General features: G+C 32.0%; 3 protein-coding genes and 1 long non-coding RNA gene across 5 annotated transcripts; 2 read left to right on the top strand and 2 right to left on the bottom strand.

Moving 5' to 3' along the window:
• The first annotated feature begins 1,187 nt into the window (after window positions 1–1,187).
• LOC107945976 (uncharacterized) lies at window positions 1,188–2,514 on the top strand. Its single transcript, XM_016880150.2, has one exon. It carries the CDS (start codon window positions 1,397–1,399, stop codon window positions 2,408–2,410), a length of 1,014 nt encoding a protein of 337 aa, XP_016735639.1. The 5' UTR covers window positions 1,188–1,396; the 3' UTR covers window positions 2,411–2,514.
• A 7,207-nt stretch (window positions 2,515–9,721) lies between these two features.
• On the bottom strand, window positions 9,722–10,462 carry LOC121223337 (uncharacterized). Its single transcript, XR_005920674.1, has 2 exons — window positions 10,336–10,462; window positions 9,722–10,044 (listed from the first exon to the last, which is right to left on the bottom strand). It is a non-coding gene; the product is annotated as an uncharacterized lncRNA (long non-coding RNA).
• A 4,166-nt stretch (window positions 10,463–14,628) lies between these two features.
• Window positions 14,629–16,004, top strand: LOC107945978 (DNA damage-repair/toleration protein DRT102). The gene has a single exon (XM_016880156.2). It carries the CDS (start codon window positions 14,930–14,932, stop codon window positions 15,854–15,856), a length of 927 nt encoding a protein of 308 aa, XP_016735645.2. The 5' UTR covers window positions 14,629–14,929; the 3' UTR covers window positions 15,857–16,004.
• A 230-nt stretch (window positions 16,005–16,234) lies between these two features.
• On the bottom strand, window positions 16,235–21,542 carry LOC107945977 (zeta-carotene desaturase, chloroplastic/chromoplastic). 2 transcript variants are annotated; one of them, XM_016880151.2, is made up of 14 exons: window positions 20,983–21,542; window positions 20,423–20,547; window positions 20,081–20,215; window positions 19,824–19,896; window positions 19,578–19,651; window positions 19,267–19,371; window positions 18,720–18,964; window positions 18,514–18,601; window positions 18,256–18,298; window positions 18,010–18,166; window positions 17,737–17,865; window positions 17,355–17,427; window positions 16,717–16,881; window positions 16,235–16,497 (listed from the first exon to the last, which is right to left on the bottom strand). In XM_016880151.2, the coding sequence occupies exons 1-14, from the start codon at window positions 21,101–21,103 to the stop codon at window positions 16,330–16,332; spliced, it is 1,701 nt and encodes a 566-aa protein (XP_016735640.2). In that variant the 5' UTR covers window positions 21,104–21,542; the 3' UTR covers window positions 16,235–16,329. The 2 variants fall into 2 exon arrangements, with proteins under 2 accessions (XP_016735640.2, XP_016735641.2); XM_016880152.2 differs by lacking the exon at window positions 20,983–21,542 and adding an exon at window positions 20,630–20,864.
• Between the last annotated feature and the right edge of the window lie 1,449 nt (window positions 21,543–22,991).

Here is a 22,991-nt window from a genome sequence, read left to right as displayed (position 1 = left end):
TATATATATTAAACAGAAGAAGTTGGTGTTTGTAAATAAATTAGTGAAGAGCAATGGTTATCCAAGAAGCATTCAAAACCATACAAAAGTGGTTGAACCCTATTCTCCCCCCTTTTCCCCAGGCCCCATCCCTCCTTTGATTCAAATACCAACATAAATTTATGTATATATATATATTATACCAACATAAAAAATTTATTTGGTAAATTAACAGTATTGAATATAATTTGGTAAAAGTATTTAGTTTTAAAATATTATATATTTTTTAATTTTAATCTTATTAATCTAATATTTTGGATAAATATGATAATTTGAATATTTCAATTTTTAAAAAATTAATTTATTTTAATTTTTAATAAATAAAATCAACTTAATATGTATTAAGTTAAATGATAAGTAACTACTTACCTACTTATTGTTAAAAATTTTATATTAAGTAAAAGATTAAAATGATTATCAAACACATTTAAAATATTAAATGATGGAAATTTTTATTTTATTTTAATGATTTATCAAACATACCCTTAGTCTAAATGCTTGAGGAAAAAGTCTGCTACCATTTCTTTCTAATTGCATTATAGTTTCAAACTTTAAAATGTTCTAACTGAGTCTTCAAACTATCATCCCGTATTAATCAAGTCTTTTTGGCAACCTAGCCCTTAGTTTGGGTACTAAATGCTTACTTAAATATGACATGAAGCTTATTAAAACAAGCGAATTAAATTGTAAACATGTGTAATATTTGTTGCACAAACATATTAGATATGACATGTTTATAAAAACAAATATCCCTTTAAATTTTATCAATAATATATTTTTTAAATATGTCAAATTCAAACCGTTTATACAATAGGTATAATTGTGCCTACAATTTGGCGTATGTGTTTTAAATTGATAACATTAGGGTGATGAAAGGACCAAATTGAAACAATTCTAGTAGCTTTGAAGACTAAATTAAAATATTTTAAAAATCAGAAATGAATTTGAAAATTGGATTCGGTGAAATTAACCAAAAAGAGAAAAAGGGAAAGGGTTCAAAGTTCAAAGTCACCTCTAAATTGTGACTGAGAGAGAAGTAGTACAAAGTGCAAACCAGCTAATGAGAGAGGGGGCGGATTGAGAATAATAGACCATAAAGAAAGTTAGAAAGGGCCCTGTCTCAGGCGCAAATCAAGGAGAGAACTGGCCAATATGAAATCAAAGCTTTAAGTTATATATATAGCTAGCTCTAGCCTTCGCAACTGCTCCTCATGATTGCGCTAATGGGAACCCCAAAAAGAAAAACCCTTTACTTTCAATTTTCATTCAAACCCTTTAAACCTTAGTATTCACTCCCATCTCATCACTTCTCATAAGCTTCCATGGTTTGATAAACAACTGGAAAAACCCAAACACCATGATCCCAGCATGTTTTAGCCAACCTAGCAACTTGTCCAGTACCTCTCAAGTGCCTCAAAATCTCATCACCTGCATTTACCATACTCAGCTATGGGACTCACCTACGTTTCTCACACTTACATGGTCCAAAACCCATTTCTCCCATTCCTTAACAGTCTATTCAGCTGATTCCTTTTCTATTACGATTTCCCTTTATCCTTCCACCTTCTCCTTCTTCCGAAACCGACCAGGCTCCAAATCTGTCTACTTGACTCATCACCATCGTCAAAGAATCAAGCTGTATTGGGATTTCACCAGGGCTGACTTTGCTGAAAACTCAGCTGAGCCCGAGTCTTCCTTCTACATTGCCATTTCATGCAATGGGAAGCTAGAATTCATCCTTGGTGATCTCATGGATGAACTCGCCAAGAGGTGTTCTGGGTTATCTATGGCTCGACAGGTACTCCTTGAACCAACGCTCTTGTCTAGGAGAGAACATGTTTTTGGGCATAAGAGTTATGTTTCGAGGGCTAACTTCTTGGGGTCTAAACATGAGATAGGGATAGATTGTAATGGAGGGGTTCTGAAGGTGAAAGTTGATGGCCAAACAAGCCTTGTCATAAAGCGATTGGCTTGGAAATTTAGAGGGAATGAAAGGATTTATGTTAATGGAATCGAGGTGGAATTTTTTTGGGATGTTTTCAATTGGGTTAATAGTGAGAATAATAACAATAATAATACCAATGGCCATGGTGTGTTTATTTTTCAAGTTGGTGATGGCGGTGTGTGGCCTGAAATGGTTGGACCGGAGAAAAGGTTGATGAGGAAGAGTTTGTCATCGTTGGCAGCCGGGGGGTCGTCTTCGGCGCCGATGGCATCTGCAAGTCTGCCGCCGTCTCCGTCGTGCTCGAGTGTGCTGCAATGGGCGGAGGAGAGCAATGATGGTGGAAGAAGCTCATGTTCTTCTTCTACTAGGTCATGTGGGAGCAATGGAGGATTCTCTTTATTGTTGTATGCTTGGAAGAAGGATTGAATTCATATCTTTTTTGAATTTCAATGCCAAAATGCTTATTATGTTAAAATTTGTGAAATATTGTTTGATTTTTATTTGAGGAAAGTATTTCAATTTGGAAATTATTTTTTTCTCCATTATTTGTGTTACAATATAAAATATATATATATTATTAATAAATAATATTCTTTATGTTGTAAATTCAATCCATTTCTTGGTTGTCATCTTGTATGATATCAACTCTTCATTTTCTACATACTTCCTCCTTTTTTTTTCACCTTGGAATTTGAAGCTGGTTTCATTTACTTCAATTTACAAATTTAAAATAAACCATAATAATAAAGATATCCTTAATGTTTATTCCTTTTTGTCATTTTAACCCTATTTTTTAAATTATTTTAGTTTTTAATTTTTTAAATGGTAAAGTTAATTGAACTGTAAAAATTTTAATGACATTAATGCGACAATGTACACATAATAAAATTTTAAAAAATTAATAAAAAAATATTGAAAATTAAAACCATTTTAAGAAAAAGTCCATAGAAATTTAGAAAAAATAATCTCTATTAGTAGTGAAATATTCGTAGATTATAATACAGATTGTCATTAAAATTTTAATAATTTAATCTAGGACTAAAATGATAAAATAAAGAAAACATTAGGGAAAAATTTGTCTTTATGAAAAAAGAAATCAACCTTTGCATTAGCATTGGTGGACCCTCTCTAGTAGAGTTGTTAACCATAAGATTTTGATAATAACATTCTACCAAATGTAGGATTTCAATTCAAATGAAAATTATTGTGATTCTATTTTTGTAAAATTGCAACCCCAACCCCAACCCCAACCCCAACCCCATATATATATGAAACCCAAATAATTAAAATCTTACTTAAGGAAAAAATTATACCAAATGTTTTCTTTTCAACATTGAGAAATAATTTATGTCTTAAAAAACAACAATCTTGAAATGATTATACAAGAAGAGTTCAAAAGCCTATTATTTAGACCCACAAAGGCACTTGAGCAGCTCAATTCATAGCAAATGTAAAAGCGATGGTTATAATGGTTTTGGTGCTTTTAGTATGCTGAAATTTTAAATTTAATATATTTATTTTAATTTTATATAATTTGATTTAAACATGTAGTTAGGTTCAAATGCAAAACTAATTAATTATGTTTAATCAATAAGATTTTTAATATCATTTGAATGTTTAAAATTGAGTTTTAGCTCGATTGATATAAGTATTATTGTCAATGCAGGAAAATATAAGTTCGAGGGTGCCGAAACACATTATTTTTCTATTTATGGATTGAGAAAGGACTATTGATAGTTCTAGATATTATATAAAAAACAGATATGATCAGAACCTATAATGAAATTGTTGAAAAAAATTAACAAATAAAATTATAAAAAATAACATCAAAAAATGAAAATTAAAAACTCAAATTTGAGATTAGAAGCATAACCCAAAAGCAAAGCAGTGGGATTGTGGATTAAAACTATCACTTCAAACCCCAAGACTAGAATTTGGGAACCCTTCTTTTTTGCAGCATAAAGTATGAACTTTCTGCGCCACAACATGAGGGCTCTGCTTCCCACTTTATAAATGTAAAGTTGTGAATTGATTTGATGCCAATGTTGAGTGTTAACACTATATATCATCATTACTCATTCATATCTATCTGCAAATCATATACACTACTTTCTTATCTCTTTTTTTTCTTTGATGATTAATGTAAAGCCCCTTTATTTATTTAATGATTGAAGCATTATTTTATGAGAAAATTGAATTCATTGTGGTTTTATCAGGTAATACCCTCACACAATCTGTTAAAGATATATTGAGAAGGATGCTTGACAATATTCATCAGTTCATCAAATTCGATAAATACATTGTTCAGTTCTTTCAAGTTGATGTCAACAGTGCCCTAAATTAATATCTGTCATCCTATGATGGTATCAATGAACTTAACTACTCTTTACACCTCTTATAGTGTGAACCGCCATAACAAACCATCCTCAACTTGATAGTTAATGTAAGTTTATGTTATCCCTGACATAAGTTGATAGATGATTGTTGGATATTTAATTTTTTTAACAAAATTAAAAGATCATTATATTATTATTATTATTATTTTAAGTTATGTCTCGATTACTTGAAGCGGACTTTATCAATAATTTGATGCATGTGCTAATGCATTCACTACACCAAAAGAGGGCTTTAGCAACATTTTTTGTGGCGTTTGTAGGTAAAACGCCTCTAAAAATCAGGCATTCGCGGCGTTAATCCTAAAACGCCGGTAAAGATCCCGCAATAGCGGCGCTTCTAGGAAAATGCCGCAAAAGAGCATCATTAGTGGCGTTTTTAAACAAAAACGCCATAATAAATCTGACATAACGCATAGTTTAATATTCAGGAATAGTGGCAGTAGCGGCGCATTATAAAAACTCCACTATAGAGCACAATTAGCGGCGTTTGTCTGTAAGTGCCGCAAAAAATGTTAAACAATACGCAACGTACAATATTGAGGTATAGTACAATTAGTGGCGCTTCTGTAAAAAGGCCGCTAGAGCACATAATTAGCGGCGCTATAGTACAAGCGCCACAAAATATGTGAATCAAAACGCAGCGTTTGGAAATGAGGCATAGAGCCAATAGTGGCGCTTGTGTAAAACGCCGCTATAGCCCGCTATTAGCGGCGCGTAAACGAAAAACGTCGGAACTTTTGAAACCGAAACGCAACGTTTCATCTTGAGCTATAGCACCTTTAGCGGCGCTTAGCTGAAAACGCCGCTATATATCAGCTTTTCGTGGCGCTATTCCTCAATCGCTGCAAATATTTCGAACAAAACGCATCGTTCGGGTTTGACATATAAAGGCATTAGTGGTGCTTACCAGAAAACGCCGCTATATCCCATAAATAGTCAATATTGGTAAAGAAATCATGAGTTTTGGTGTGATGGTTGTTCATCTCATTTCTTAACTATGAAGTTGAGGGTTCGAACTTTGTTCATGGGAACAGAGCACATTTCATAGTCAATCATCGCTCGTATTATTAAATGTTATATATGCAGAAAAACAAAAAAAAGGAGAAAAAAAAAGAATTTGATTACAGACTATGATACCCCTAAAACATGAAGCATCTGACAAAATTAAAAGATAAAAATATTAAAATTATATATAAATTTTGGTTTCATCTGTAATTTGATATATGAATTTTGATTTCGTGCAATTTTATCCATAAAGCTTTTATTATGGTTTATATCAAATAAAACTTTGATTTTGATTCAATTATACGTATTTAAAGAAATATACACATCAATTTATTTCCATATTAGATTAATATAATTAATTGTCGTAAATGGTTATACGTTGATAATATTGTTAGTAATTTTTAAAAATTAAATCAAATTAAAATTTATTGTATAAAATTGCAAAAAAATCAAAATTCATATATGACATTGCACATTGGACCAATGTTCATGTATACTTTTGATATTTATCCCGAAATAAAAAGTCTTCCAAGTGACACCTAACTAAAAATTCATGAGAGTATTATATTAAATGTCCAAATTTACTATCAACCCCTATATTATATGTAAGTCGTAACTTTAGTCTTTGTACTCTAATTTGATCAATTTTAGTTTATGTAATTTTTTATTTTTAAAATTTCAAAAATAACCCAAACGATAGTAGTTAAATCCATTAGGTTAAATTTAGATATCAATCCCGAACTAGGCATAAGTGTGGATTTCGTGTCTGTTGTCCAAATTAATTATTTTTTGAAGTTCAATCCTAACTCAAATAGTAGCCGTTAAATCAATTAATTTAAACAATGTGATTTTTTATGAGTATTATAAAAATAACAAGCTGTCATGAGTATTATTTTAATTAGGTTAGAATTTTAACATTAAAAAAGTACATAAAACTAAAAATAACTAAATTAAAATAGAAAGACTAAATTTAAAACTAGAATTCGAGTAACATGTGAAGAAAAAATGATATTTTAAAAAAATATAAGTAAAAATAGAAAATAAGTTATTCTATAGATTTTTTAATATATCTTTTTTTAATAACTTCGCATAGTGATATTTTTTTGAACAATTTTATTATAGGTTCTGATCATATATGTTTTTTTACACAATAATATGATAATGCGCTTCAGCACACTCAAACTCGTATTCTCTTGCAATGACAACAATGTTTATGTCAATCGAGTTAAAGACTCAATCCACATAGTGATTTTTTAAAAAAGAAAAAAAATGACAAAATGATTTTTATTTATTCAGAAAAAAGTTATATAACCGTGTGAATAAATTGCGTTATTTTAAAATTTTATATTTTATTATCTTGTATTAATTTAATTGAAATAATGTTTGATTGGTTTGTAACACTAAATCAATTAAAAATTCAAAATTGGTATAGAATTGAAATAAGAGAAGGCAAAGGTCTCTCCTATCTTAATCAGTGGTCGAGGGTTCGATTCTCTCCCTAGGTATAGAGCAGCTTTAAAATTCTTGATTAGCATCTACCCCTTAATGAACCTACAGAATAAAAAAGATTAGTTACTGGGCTCCTTAACAAATAAAAAGAATAAGAGATATTGTGTTTTCGTGTTTTTATAAAACATAATTTTTAATAAATAATTGGCACTCATTGCCTACTTTTACATTAAATAGAAGCTAACCCTTTAGAAAAGCACCTTTTGCTTAAAAAGGAAGCCTATTTAAAATTTTAAAACATATTTCATGGTGGTTGTGTATATATATGATTCCATATTTATTTTATTATATGATTACTTATGCCTTTTGTCTTGTATCATGTTGGCGTTTATTAATAATTAGTTTGATTAGATTAAATTAGGGTAAATTGGAGGTAAAAGTGTTATGGAAGTCTATGTAAGAATTAGATTGTTTTTATTTTTTTATTAAAAAAATGAGTAAATTAGTCTCTGTATATTCAATCAAAGAATAATTTGGTCTTTTTGTTAAAAATTTCATCCATTTTTGCTGTTAAAAATTGGTCATTGTACGTCAGCATGAGGTACACGTGGCATGTCACATGTCATTGTCTGGTTATTCCGTCAACCACAACAATTTTTAATATGCAAATGGATGATTTTAAAAGAAAAGATTAATTTGTTCTTTAATCTAATATACAAGGACCAGTTTGCCAATTTTTTGAGTAGATAAAGCAAAATGTAGTCTGACTCCTTGTAAAGGGTATTTATGCTATTTTTACCTAAATTGGATTAAATTAAATTAGTTTAGGTTAGGTTAATTGAGATTTGATCATTTCATTAGATTGCAATAGTTAAATTAACTATGATTCAGTTGGAATTAGTTTAGGGTTAACTTAATTTTAATTAAATAAATAAAATTTGGGTTTGGTTTAGTTTAGTTTGGATTTGACTTAAATTAATTAATTTGGAGATTAATCACGAGAATTTGTGTATTTTTTGTGTGATTTTTTTAGAGGTAAGATATTTTCAAATTATCGATGTTATATCAATCATGCCATTTCATTATTGAAATTATTAATTTAACCATTAAATAACATATAAAATTTTATTTGGCATAATTTAAAATGAAACTTTTAAAGAAAAATAAAATATTGTCGCATAACTTTTAAAATTTAAAAACTAAAATTAAAGTAAAATTGAGAAAAAAAGATAGTGAACGATAGTTTCCATAAAAACTTTAAAATCAAGATTTTTACGATTTTTACTTTTACAATATTCATTTTCTTCCTTTTAAATTTTTTATTTTAAATTATGTCACATAAGATCTGATGTATCATTTAATGGTTAAATTAACAATTTTAGTAACAGAAGGACTTTATTGATATAAAATTAACAATTTTGATAATGCGATTATAATGCTTTAAAGTTTGAAGATGTTTGGTGCAATTATTATTATTTTTGATATTTTATTTTATTTTTCTAAAAGCAAGAAGTTTACATTAATTAAACTACCATGATACAAGGCACTGGTTATGTCTCCAGTCACTAAACATTTTCTCAGAGTCGGTCTCCATTATAAGTTTTTGTGTACCTTTGTTGCATTGCCATTCTTGTTCCTAAGCTCAGCCACAACAAACCTCCCCTCATCATGGTGGGACCATTAATTGCACCATGGATTCCTTAGTCTTCTCATTGTTTGGTTTTGATCGAAACACATTGCCCATTGCACCATCTTCCCATGTTTTTCCTACACATGCAGTAGCCAATCATCAAAAGTTGATACTTGTTCAGGGACTCTCCAAACTCCCAACTTACCATTCTTTTTCTGGCTATCGTGACACTAGTCCAACTCTTCAATGTACCCTTACCCCACCACCACAAGTTGGCCACGAACTCAACTACTCTCTCTACACATTTGCCTTGCAAGTTTAGTATGAGTATTGTTATCAATGCAAAAAAATATGAGTTTAAGCGCGTTAAAATACATTATCTTCCTATTTATGAATTGGAGAAGAATTATAGATAGTCAAAAAATAACATATATAATCAAAACATATAATAAGATTATTTAAAAAAAACCAAAACTAACGGGAAACTTGCCATTACTCTCCTATATGGCCAGCTAATTACCTATTGGTACATGGGTCACTTTTAACCCACATTTTGAACTTTAATTAGTTTTGATTGAAAAAGTAAAATTAATTATCTAAATAAATAATTTACTCAAATCCTATTTTAATATATTAAAATCATGACAACTTTAACATATTAAAATACATGTTTAATTTTCATTCTAGATAATTAAGTAACATAAACTCCTAATTTAATTTAATTTAATTTCATATTCATTATTTAATCCAATTAAATAAATATTTGAAGTGATTAGATTAATGCTAGATCAAACTAATCATTAAATCAAGAAAGCATTTATTACTCCCATAAATAAATCTAGTGAATTGTTCTTCCTTATTCAATCTTTTATGATTTCCAACAATTGTTAAAATTAAACGTAAATTTGTTAAGAGTTATATTGAATTAGTGGAAAATTTGGATGGAGGTATATAAGTTGGGCTACAATAACATGTAATTAAGTTATGATTTTTCTTCTATTAATGACATAATTATTAGTCATGGAGTCGATTTACTAGAAGTGCTATGATAAAATTCTCAATTATATACCATACGAAAATTAACGAGTAAAGATTACCTTGTCATATGTGTATTATCCTCATAAACCACTTGTGATCCCTTTATGTTTTATTCGTTCACAAAGTTTAATAATTTTTTCTTTTAAGTTCTATTATATATACCACGGTGTAAATAATATATTTACTAAGTCGCTTTAATATGACCTTAGTCAGGTTCCATTTACCTCAATCATATAATACCTTTATGATGATTGTAATAGGCTCAATTTGTCCGGCCCGCTATTAAAATAAATAATAAAAAAACAAATAAAATAACACCCCAAATTACATCAGCCCAATACCCAATCTTACCCAAACCTAAAGCGGCCTAATAACACCAAAATCAGCCAACCCTAGCCCAAGTTAGCCTAACCCGAATGGCCACATACCTGGCCCTAAAACATTTTTAAAAAAAAGCCCTAAAGCAACTATTTGCCTCAACCGCCGCAACAGTAGCCTCCCACACGCACGCCTCCACGCCAAGCTCCTCCGTACGGCCGTACCTGCAACAGACACACAAACAAACAACAAGAGAAAAGCAGAGAAAAAGAAAAGAAAAAAGGAGAGTTTGTATTTTTTTTCATTTTTGTTTCGGGGCTATAAAAAAGCCTTTCAAAAACCTGTAACAGAAAAAAAGGGGGGACGAATATTGTATGAAATTCTTGAAAGAAAAGCAATAAAAAAACAGTTCTTAAAGGTGATTTCAAAGTTGTTATTTTTCTCTCTTCAATCTGTTCTTCGTTTTGATATATATATAAGTAATAAAAGAGAAAGAGAGGTGAGGGGAGGGCTACCTGGTGGCGTGATCCTGGTTCTCTCCGTCGTCATCGGAGAAGGGGCTGGGATCGGAGGCCGTTCGAATGCTCTCAGAATGCACAGCGGCGCGCTGAGTGGGTAGATTTAAGGTTTTTTTAAGTTAGATTCAATAGGAAATGAATGCCAAATTTTAGGGTTTACTTTAGCTTTTATATAATGGAAGAAACGGCACCGTATAGGGCCTGCTTCAGTGGCCTTAAAACGACGTCGTTTTGGACCTCTGACCCGCGACCCGACCCAGCAGTCCACAGGAACCGCGTGTTTGCAGTGAATGGGCTTTTTGCGCGATTGGTCCCTCAGATTTTGCAGCATGGTGCGATCTGATCCTTTTTGGTTTTTCTGATTTTGGGCTGTGAATTTTGCTTCTGTTTTAATTTGGTCCTTGGACCACATGCAGTCCCTCGCTTGAAACGCCAGGTTTTGGGACTGGGAGTTATTTCCCTGAAAGTCCCTCGTGCTTTGAGTGCGTTTCATTTCGGTCCTCTGGCAACCCTGTTTTATTTATTTCGAATTGGCCCCGAAATTTTGTTTTTAGCCCAATTTATTCCTTTTTTTTTCATGTCTTTGCTATTTTATCATTATTTTTATTATTAGTAGTTTTGTTATTTTTATTTTTAATATTATTATTAACGTCATCATTACTATAGTAATATTATCTTTATTACTTTTATTACTATTATTTTTGTTATTACTAATATTATTATTAGTATTACTTTTATTATTAATATTATCACTGCTATCATTATTACTTATTATATTCCTATATTCATTCGTTTAGATTCGAGATATATTTATCTTATTGTATGTTGGTTATTATTATTTACTTATACATATCCTTTTATTTCAAACTTTATCATATATATATACACATGCATATATAGCTTTTATATTTTATAGTTTTTAATACGTACATACACACATTTTTATAATATACATACATATATATATTTTCACATTTTTTTAATTTTATTTATTTTTTCTTGTTATTATTTATTTATCTATTTATGTGCCAATTATTATTTTAAAAACATTTTAATTCTATTTATTTATTTACTTGTTATTATAATTGATTTGTCTCTTTTATTTATTTATCTTAATTTTGTTGTTGTTCGTATTAATTATGCTTACATTGTCATATTCATTATTGTTTCGTTACGCACATTAATATTGCGATTATTTCTACCATTTTGTGTTTTTATTTAATATAAATCATGGTTTTAAAATAAGCAAAATTTCACGTTTAGATTCGAGAAGATTGAGCCCTAACGTATTGGGTTCCGATTTTCTTCGTTGAATCCAAATAGTCAAAAACGCTCTTTAATTAACACATAAATAAAAAGCTCATTCTCGGGAATTCGACACGTTGTGTCCTAACGCATTGAATATGACATGTTATCTTCTCGAGACGAGGATTTTTCTAATAAATGAAAATAAAGGCAATATTCGATATTTAATAATTTTGTGAAATCAAGCCCTAACTTATTGGGTTTTGATTTTCTCATTTGACCCAAATAATCAAATATCCTTCTCAAAATGCATAGGTTTTAAAAAAGGTCAAAAGATAAACTTAATTTTGAGGATTTAGAATGTCGCACTCTAACTTACTGAGCGTGACAATTTATTTCTTTGAAATAAGTGAGTCTCATCATCCAATTCATTTTATCCAAATTTTCTCTTCAAAGGATCGTATTCTAAAATCTTTTCAAATTTTCGACACTAGGACATTAAATAATCAATTCGGTACCAATTTTGGGCGTTACGAGGGTGCTAACCCTTCCTTGTGCGTAACCGACTCCCGAACCTATTTTCTCAAATTTCGCAGACCAAAATCGTTTTTAAGGTGAGCCGATCACACCTTGATAAAGGATCGGTGGCGACTCCAACTTTCATTTTTTTAAGTCGATAACTATATTTTTGTTTTCAAAGAAATAGTTTCGACAATGATACTTTTGACTCCTTAGTAGAGCTATAACTTCATAATCTATAAGTGAAAGTATATAATGTATAAGTCATAACTCCAATGCACTAATCTTTTGCTTACTACTTTGTCACGCATTGGTTATCAATATATTTTAGCTTGAATGCCTTTCTGTCCACTTGCTAGTTGGAGTCCTTTTGTAACTTGATTTGCACAAATTCACTTCTTTATATTTTCATAAGTCAGCCATAATTGAGATTATAGAACTTCAATTGACATAATTCAAGATGCGCTTGAAAGCTAACAAAAAGATTTACCAATATTAAATTAATTGACCTGAATCCTATTGAAATATCTCCAAAACTCAAGAAATTGATCCTTATGGAATATTAAGGGATTTTTCTCTCTCAAAAAGCTTGCAATCTTTGCTTTCAACAATTTTATCTTCTTCACTATCTTCAAACACCAGCACAAGTGCTCATTCAAAAATCCGTAAAAAAAATTCAAATTTCAATTGCCAAAAATAATAATTATGTTGATTCTCAATCAACAATAATAATAGGGTAAAAGAAATATGGTAAAAAAGATGGAAAAAGAGAAATAAGTAAAGGATGAAGGTAGAACTTGAAAGGTAAATAATAAAATGCAATTGATAATATTATGAGGTAATAGAAATTACATAATCTGGTCTTATGTTTTAATTATATTGTCGGGGTTTGATCTTTGCTCACGGGAATGGAGCATATTTCATGAGCAGTCATTTACTTTTTCAAAGAGTCTCTCGACAAGAGAATTAGTCATTACTGTCGGCGGTGAATGCCCTAGTTACTTAAAAAAAAAGGAACAGCTGTGGCTTCCTTTCTCCAGGCTTTATGAGCCGATTCTTTTATGACTTCCCCTCGGCTTCTTCGTGCTTTGTTGTCGACCAGTCACCGATTGAGGCTCGCCGAATTTTGCTGAGGGTCTACCTCATCTGTTTGGACAGGGTTTTTGTCGCCGCCTTAGTGTCTACCATTATGGTGGTTTTATTTACTATTTCTATGTGTTTTTGGTGGTTTGTTGTTTGTTGTTTTTTGCCGATCAGGGAAAGTCCGTCCAGTCAGGAGAGCATGTGATCTGCTGCTGGAATCATTGCGTGGTCGTGGAGTTGTTTGGCTTGAGTGGTCGATACCTTTGCCTTTGGGCCTGGTTTCCTGATGATACGAGGAAGGTCTTTGCTTCTAATATGTATCTGTTTTGCTTCGAAATAGTGCTTATGGCGTTACTCAATTGCCCCTCATTCGTCTAATCCACTTGATGTGCAGATGGTGTTGCTCGCTTCAGAATTATTTCCTAAGGTTAAAGTTTTGGTTTGTTCTGCCTTTGAGCTTTTTCTCTGGGGTTGAGCCTATTGGCTCATCGAGTTGAGGTGGTGCCTACACTGTTGATTTGTTGTAACCTCTTTGTATAAAGCTCTTCATATATAGATTCTTAACCATGGACATTGTTGTTAATGTAAGAGTATGTGAGTTTGAGTGTGATAAAGTGTATTATCTTCCTATTTATGTGTTAGGAGCTCTTCATAGAAAATATTTTACATTATCCAACTCCCTTCATTTTTCTTGGTTTAAAAAAAAAACTCATTTTTCTTTTAATTTTAGTATATTTAAAATAGGGTAAACTATTAAAATAGTCATTTTTATTTACCTCAAGTTACATTTTAGTTATTTATGTTTGAAATGTTACGTTTTAGTCACTTACGTTATCGCGTTGTAACATTTTAGTCATTGAGCCGTTAATTGCCATTAACGGTGTAACGGCAAGCTAACATGGCACGTTAAATCATCATTTCAAACAAAAATTTTAGGTTAATTTATACAATTGGTCTCTATATTTTTCGTTTTGAGCAATTTAATTTTTTTCTTTTATATTTTTTTAACATTTTTTTTCATTCTCTTCTGCTTCTTCCTCTGATTTTCTCCCTTATCCATTTTTTTAACGTAATTTTTCTATGTTTTCCATTTGTTAAAATTAGTCCTTATACTTTTATTTTTTTGAACAATTTAATTTTTTTCGAGTGAGGCAATCTTGTGGACTAGTTTTAAACAAATAGAAAATATAGAAAAACTACGTTAAAAGAAACAGAGAAGGGAGGAAAATAGAGGGGGAAGAAGAGAATGAAAAATAAAGAAAAAAAAAGTTAAAAGAACATAAAAAATTAAATTACTCAAAATGAAAAAAATATAGGGACCAATTGTAAAATTTAACCTAAAATTTTCGTTTAAAATGATGATTTAACTTCAGCTTACTGTTAATAGAAATTAACGGCTTAATGACTAAAATATACAACATAATAATGTAACTAAGTAAAATGTAACATTCCAAACATAAATAACTAAAATGTAACATGAGATAAATAAAAGTGACTATTTTAATAGTTTATCAAGAATTATTATTTAGTAGAATAGATATTTTATAGATTTGTTTCTTGTACACGTGGATATTTAATATTTGTAGTTGAATATGAATCAGATAAAATTATTTTTTAAGAAAATGCCATAAATTCATTAAAGGGTCTATCTATTTGAAGTGAGGTCTATTGGTAATAGCCCTTAATTTCCTCAACTTTCTTCTTAATCTCACTTTAGTTACTCTCTACCTTCCACAGCCGCCTCATGGCCGATTCCGCCACCGCGTCTTCCCCCCTCAAAGTCATTGCTGGAGCTGATTCTTTCGGCGCCGAGCTAAAAGACGCCATGGTATCCCACCTCCGCTCCCTCAACATAGAAGTCGAAGATCTCGGAATCACCTCCTACTACAACATCGGTGCTGAAGTCGGCCGTCGAGTCTCTTCCGCCACCACCTCCCCCTCCGTGGAGACCCGTGGCCTCCTTGCTTGCGGAACGGGCGTCGGAGTCGGGATCTTCGCCAACAAATTCCCCGGCGTATTCGCCACCACATGTCTCACTCCGGACGAAGCTCGCAACAATCGCTCCATCAATAACTGCAACGTCCTGGCACTCTCCGGCATGTCAACGTCCGCCGATACCGCTAAGGAAATCGTCGACACTTGGCTCAACACTCCTTTTAAAGCGCTGTGCCCGGCCTCTAAGTCCCAGCCTTGGCCCGAGGAAATCTCAAATTTTTTCGATGAATCGATGAATGAAATGCCTAAAATCGGTGCTTCTGAGAACACCCAAGCTGAAACTTGTGCTGTTTGTTGCTTGGTTAAGAACAGAGAACTGAATCCAATCGATATAATCCCTGGTGGGTCAATGAAGATATTGAGAGAAAGTCCCACATCGGCTATTATTAAATTTAAGGCTGGGAGTGTAGAACCAGCCCATCACCATACTTTCGGGCATTGCTTGCTGGTGATGAAAGGGAAAAAAAGTGTTTGGAATTTGAGTAAAAAGGAAAGATATGATTTGGGTGATGGGGACTACTTGTTTACTCCAGCTGGGGATGTTCATAGGGTGAAATACTACGAAGATACTGAGTTTTTCCTCAAATGGGATGGGAAGTGGGATATGTTCTTTGATGAAGATCTTGAAACTGCTAAAATTGCCATTGAGAAGGAATTGGCTAATGGCTCTGCTTGAAAGAATATTTTGACGTATGCAATCTCTGTCATGTATCTCATAGTGTGTATGTGTCTTGTGTAAAAGATGTGGTTTCTGTTGTTGTGTGTGATAACTGAGCTTGTGTTTCAGTAATAAAGTTGATGGTATTAAATTACTATTACATAAATGTTTTGGTATTAGATTGTTGCATGTTGATTCTCTGTTTTATGCTTGTCCGAGGCCAGATTAAGGACAAGGTCTGCTAGAGGCAAATGACTTTTGTGGCTGCTATAAAGTTTATCTCTATACCATAGTTTTGATCTTATTCCTGAATTTCTTTTGCTTCCCAATGGTTTGAAAATTAAACTAATTTCAACTCTAAAATCATTGCAGTCAGTGTCACAGATAACCAATATATGAGATAGGAGTCATTTTTTTCTATATTTTTCTAGTAGCTTTGGTTACATAAATGTTACAATAAATGTATACGAGTGTGTATATAAATGAACTATTTATACAAGGCTTAATTCATCAGAAGAACTTGAAGTTTCCAACTGTTGATGAGATTCAATTGCAGCAAGCTTCTTTTGCAGGGCCAGTAACCCTTCCCCAGCATCACATATGTAGGCTGATGCTTGCCTGCCAGACAAAGTTGCTCCTTCCATACTATCTATATAATCCTGCACACCGGTAATACCATGGAAAATTTATACTATTCCCCTTTTTCTTTCAGTCAAAAGGTTTAAATCATTGTCAACTACTGTGTTGTAACTTGAAACAAAACTAACAAAGGGTCTTAATTTTAGACATTTGGATATTTCCAGATCGGGTGAAGGGAAAAGATGTAATTGGTGTTTGGTAACCGTACATTTCTAAGATGGAAAAAGAAAATAAGTTACCTGCTTTGTATAAGATCCAGCAAGAAAGAAGTTCTTTATTGGTGTCTTCTGATCAGGTCTGAATGGATCTTTTCCAGGTCCTTCGCGATATAGAGATTGCCCGATTTTGACAACAGATGACCAAGTAATTTCTAAACCTCGGGATGATGGGAATAAAGCCAAAACCTGTCAAGAAAACAGGGTTATTAAAAATGTGATGATCATGAGAGTGACATTTCAATAAACTTAAACCCGCACAAGATTCATCACCTAGTCCCTGACCATATTTGTTAATACATGAATACTTCACTAAACTTGCTGATATTGATGGTAAAAAAAAAATGTGACTACATGAGCAATGCTAAATTCTTTTCTCAATTCTCCATGTCTGCAATTACTTTAATATTATAGTGACTTGGTCACGACTAATCAAACAATAGGCCCTAGTGCACATATGAGCAAGTCACAGCTTTTGACACCAACATCAATTTGTGTGCCTATGAAGATGAGTTTAAGCATTCAACCAAAAGCATGTTATAGAAACTAGTGGACCCAAAGACATATGAGCTGTTCAGAAAGTGGAAATGGACTCAGACAAGCATTTTGCTCCACTGAAAATTGCAATGAAGTTAAGAAGAAGGGTTCCTTAGAAGTCTAACCTGCTTCGCTACTCTCTTTATGATTTCATCATTTGGCAATGGCATGTAAGGGTCACCTGGTGTCAAGACACATCTGAAAGACACCATCCAAACAAGCAATAACTCAGTCAAAACAGAAGCAGGTGAAGTCTCAACAGAATTATAGAAATACACAAGCTCCTATGTACAGGTCATCAAATTTCTGTCCAAATCTAAATCCAACAATCAACATAATATAAATTATCAAAATAGTATATAGATATTGAAGACTGAAATCAGATTTTCTTTCCCCTTCTTTTAAGTCCAAAACAGCGAAACATGGCAATATGCAGCGAAAAGAGAAAAATCCTTGCACAATGTAAAATATTCACAGCGATAGCACTAAGAAAAAGCATGTCCTCACTGGAGCAATGAACCTTGTCCCTCAATGTAGTAATCTTCTGGAGAAGTGAGAGCTAAGTCTGCAAAGCAGGAGAAATCTGCATCCGGAGTGTACAGGAGATTATCAAGGCCGACAGCTTGCCTCAGTTGCCTTTTAATGAGTTTAAGGACAACCGTTGAAGTGAAGCAAAATAAGCAACTTGTTAGTTTTAAAGAAGCAAAGCAGGATGCTTTTATTAGGTTGTTAAAATCGCTTTATTCACAACCACAGTAAAGAATAAGATGAAAGAAATACCTTGACTGCTCCAGATCCCGCAACTCTGTCACCCAGCCATTGTATCTAAGTTGCACAGTAACGACGGGCACTCCTACTAACTCGTAAATGTTATTAAAAAATTGCAATTCCCTCCACTCTGATGGAAGCAACCTTTTTATTCCGGGGACATCACATGCTGCCATCAATAGAGAAACAATGATAAAGGATCATTTTCGGTAAAACAAAAAGTTAAAGTGGAAACCTTTTGAAGATCCGACTACAGACCAGCAACGTAAGCATCAGCTTTTACAATTTTCTGGTTTGTAGCCTGCAATAAAATGAAAATGAAAAGGAAAATGAGAAATCAAAATCTTAACATTTTTAAGAAATTCAGTTTGCATTTAAACTTTTTTGCATATCATACAACCGATATTAACATGCCAATCCTTACACAAGCTCATTCTATGTAACTGTTCTAATCAAACGCATGAATTGCAACTAAATTTCCAATATTTAGATGAAGCAACATTAGAGGTGATTTACTTTAGACATGGCAAGTCCTGTGACATATATCTCTCCATCAGCGGATTTATCGTAAAGTATCTCTCTGCATCCCCACCTCATATGGAACCTGTTTTGGCAAATAAAGTTATTAAACAAGAGAACTAAGTCAATTCTTCATAGAAGAAACCTATAAGTGAACCATTATCTACCACTGAATAGTTTGTATGCCTATATTAATAACATACCTGCCTCCTCTTTCTGTGATATAATTTCTGATGGGACCACTCAAGTAAACATCCGGAGAACCCTTCAGCATTCGCAGAAGGGAAGCCTCTGTCTTGGTGGCAAACAATGAGAAAATAGTGAGCATGCAACGAGCACTTATGTTATCACAGTCGATAAAACCCAAGGCATAAGCAACAGGATCCCACATTCTCTGGATACTCATGCGTGTACCACCTTTAGACAAAAACCAATCAGAGAAGCTTATCTGCAAGAAGTAAATGAGTTTTAATTATATGAGAAATGCGTAGCTAAAAAATAAAAGAAAATGCCAAGAAAAGTTGTTTACTGGAAAAGAAGAATACAGAGAAGAGCAATCATGATTGAAGGAAAAGAAAAGCATGAGAATTATGATGATGGATCAAAGTAAAGACACTTCATTCGAGTTCAATTACCTTCAAAACAAGAATGAAAGAACGAAAGAAAAAGGATCACATATGGTGTAGGACAACTTCATGCTAATTATATGTTAATTGTTAAGAAAGTATCTATTAAAGTAATCTTACATACACTATCCAAATCTCTTATATCCCTCATCGCTCCATCTGGATCGACAAGAGCCTTCACAACTGGACTTAGGGCAAGTGCCACGGCATTTCTTGCTTTATCATACGTCTGAAATTGAAAAAATAATAATAATTGAGTAGCTTAAGCACCATCTACTTTAGCTTAGGAAACGAAAATAGAACTTGTATTAACAGAGAAGGTATATTGTAGACACTATAACTCAGGAATTCAACAATACATGTCTTAGAAATGCCATTGATGATATGACTGAGTCAGTACCGATAATTATTGCTAAGAAAAGGATAGTAGAAAACCTTCAGTTGATTTGTAGATAAAAAGGCACTAATTCCATGGATGGGAGCTCCAACTGGAAATCTAAAATCAAGTTCTGCATCCGAACTCAAAGTCATAAAATTGAACAAAGGAAAGCATGAGTAAAAGAATAACATTTTTAGTTCAATTTTTCGAAGTAAGATCCTAGCATAAAAAATATCATAAGATCCTAGCATAAAAAATATCATCTTAGAATTTGTTTAAATACGATTCAATGCAAATCATACCACCAATTTCACCCCCTTTGTTTACAAATGTGTGAGTATGATCCTTCACAAGTAGATTTTGATCTGCACCCACCTAGGATCAAGTAGGGATCAGGAGAAAAATATCAGAGGCCAGATAAACAGTTGAGAGTTGAGACTACATTAAAAGGATGATACTATGTTAATTGAACTTGAGTATGAGTGTCAGATACGATATAATGGCATGAACAATAGTGTCCAATGACCATGAAAAACTATTATAAGGCCTTCTGCTTCACCTTTTTCATCAACCGGAATAGATTGTTGTAGCAACCAAAAAAAACATGCAGCCCCATCTCAATGTGGTTTCCTTTTCTATCAACAAAAGAACCTACTTTGCCTCCAATGAAAGGCCTAGACTCGAATATATCAACCTGAAGAAATCAAAGTAATCATCAAATTACAGCTACTATATCGAGAAATCACTAAACTATGTATATTTAAGGGAAAAATGTTGCAGAAATAGGTTTTCAGAAACTGAAAGTTGCAAAAATATGATTCTGCTTTGAAATTCTTATTCCTACTGAAATGCCAATCCAATTAAGATATTGTAGAAACAGGCAACTAGAGATAAGAAAAACCTCATGGCCTTGATCCAATAGCTCAACAGCTGTTGACATGCCAGCAAGACCAGCTCCAATAATAGCCACCTTCAGCTTTGGTCCTCTATAATGTTCAGGTTCAGGTGGAAACAATCCCTTTGGAGCTGCCAAGTAAACAATCCAAGTATCTACCATGATGATATGGAACTTTAAATCAAACTAAAACTATTTATCTAACATGATTACCAGCATTCAATGCCATTGATCTTTAAAGGATAGGAAACAAGAACTCTTAAGTCATCTCCCTACAGAATAACTTCAATTCATTATACAGCATTTCCTTTTATTCCAAGATGATAGGCAAAATTAAGCTACTAAATAATTTACGACACAGTACTTTCCAAGTATGATAAAGCAAACCCCATTTTCAGCTTCCAAAATCCCATCTCCAAGCTATGGCGTCCTTGTAAATTTAGCTAAACTATATACAATTCACTATGTTATCTACCAAATAAAAACACAAAAATATCAGAAAAAACAAGAATACCCAGAATCCAAAAGAGCCCCCCCCCCAAAAAAAAAAAAGGAGAAAAGATTACCATTAACACTCATATCAGAAACATTGGTATCCAAAGAAGACTTCACAAAGAGCCTTGTAGACTTGACCCGAACCATTGAACCCAAACCAGTGGCTGCAAACAGAACAGAAGCAGAAGCCATAGGTGACCCAAAAAAATATGGAACCTTAACTTTCCTCCTAAAAACAGCAACAAGTGACAATTATCTTTCTTTGATTAACCAAGAAATAAAACAGTGGAAGTTTTGGGAATTAAGATGCAGTAAAAGAATCCATTGAAGAATTCAACTACAAAGCTTCTCTTTTTTCCTTAATACTGCAACATTAAAAAGCAAGCCTTTTTGAGCTTGGAAGGTGAGACGAATGTGGAAGAAATGAAAGAAATAATGGGTTACAAGTGACTTTGTCACTAACTTATAATGGACCAACCAAAACCAAATACTTTTGTTATCAGTTCACAGTACAAAAAGATTTTATCTTTTGTGGAGTTTGATGGTGATGAAGTTGAGATTAACATTTTTAATGGAGGGTGCCATTTTTTCCCTTATCTTTTGTTGTTTTTTGTTTGTAAGTGAAATTACCTATACGGAAGAGGAAGGACCACGATAGTCCTCTTATTGTTGCCTAATTTCTGGCATACTGACATCATGACTCCATATTAGACAAATATAGTGGAGGGGTTTATAATTTCACCTTTTTATCATCTCTTTTCTTTTTGGATAAACTACACTCAAAAGTTATAAGTAAATTTATATTTTATTCACTCAATTTTAAAAAACTGTAAAATAGTCATTGAATTATTCAAAAAATTTTATTTAAGTCGTAGAATTATTCTAAAGTTTTTTTTATGTCACAAGGGGCATATTTTAAAAAAAAAGTTTGGTTAGCGAGTTCTAAGCGACGATTCGACGACCGGTACGATGAATCAGTATCCATCAACGAGTAAAAAAACACACCTTAGATCCAAGTCGATCTAATGGTCAGTGTCGAAAATCGGAGAAGAAAGATGTTTGGATTTTGGTTTACAAATTCGTAACATTCAAAGTTTTTCATTAAAAAAACTAAATTGTAAAAAAAAAGAATGAGAGCTTTTGATTGGTGTAAACGATGCAAATAAATAATGTCATTTTACAGCGGTTTTAACAATCCGGTAACTTAAATGAAAACTTTCAAATTATTCAATAATCACTTTGTAATTTTTTGAAGTTGGACGATCAAAATATAAACTTACTAATAATTAATCACCTTAGATATAATTTATCTTTTTTTCTTTTTTCATATTGAATAGAGAACAATAGAAATTGAAACTCTATCCTTGAAGTACAAATAAAAGGTTTATTTAATGTTCACTCAGCACATAAGTTGTAAAATTTATTTCGATCAAATTTAAACTATAATAAATGTAAATTAAATTGAACTCAGATAAATTTTTAGGTTTGGACTTAAATTTATATTATAATATGTATTTTCAACTATATAATATATTAATTATGTCACATAATTTATTTAAAGATATTATGTAAAAGTATTAAAAGATGAAAATATTATTAGAATAATATTTAGGGTAAACTTTTTAAATAGTCATTTTTGTTTACCTCGAGTTACATTTTAGTCACTTATGTTTGAAATATTACGTTTTAGTCACTTACGTTATTGCGTTGTAATATTTTAGTCACTGAGCCGTTAATTGCCATTAATGGTGTAATGGTAAGCTGACATGACACGTTAAATAATCATTTCAAATAAAAATTTTAGGTTAATTTATACAATCGATCCCCACATTTTTTCATTTTGAGCAATTTAATTTTTTTCTTTTATGTTCTTTTAAATTTATTTTTCTTTTCTTTATTTTTCATTCTCTTCTGCTTTTCCCTTTGTTTTCCTCCCTTCTACATTTCTTTTAACGTAGTTTTTCTATGTTTTTATTTGTTAAAACTAATCCCTATACTTTTATTTTTTGAACAATTTAATTTTTTTCGAGTGAAGCAAGCTTGTGGACTAATTTTAAACAAATTAAAAATATAGAAAAAC

Source organism: Gossypium hirsutum, chromosome D11 (genome assembly GCF_007990345.1).
Source record: "Gossypium hirsutum isolate 1008001.06 chromosome D11, Gossypium_hirsutum_v2.1, whole genome shotgun sequence".
In the NCBI taxonomy this organism is placed as follows: domain Eukaryota; kingdom Viridiplantae; phylum Streptophyta; class Magnoliopsida; order Malvales; family Malvaceae; genus Gossypium; species Gossypium hirsutum.
The sequence above is the reverse complement of the archived record's forward strand: the minus strand, read 5'-3'. Positions and strand labels throughout refer to the sequence as shown.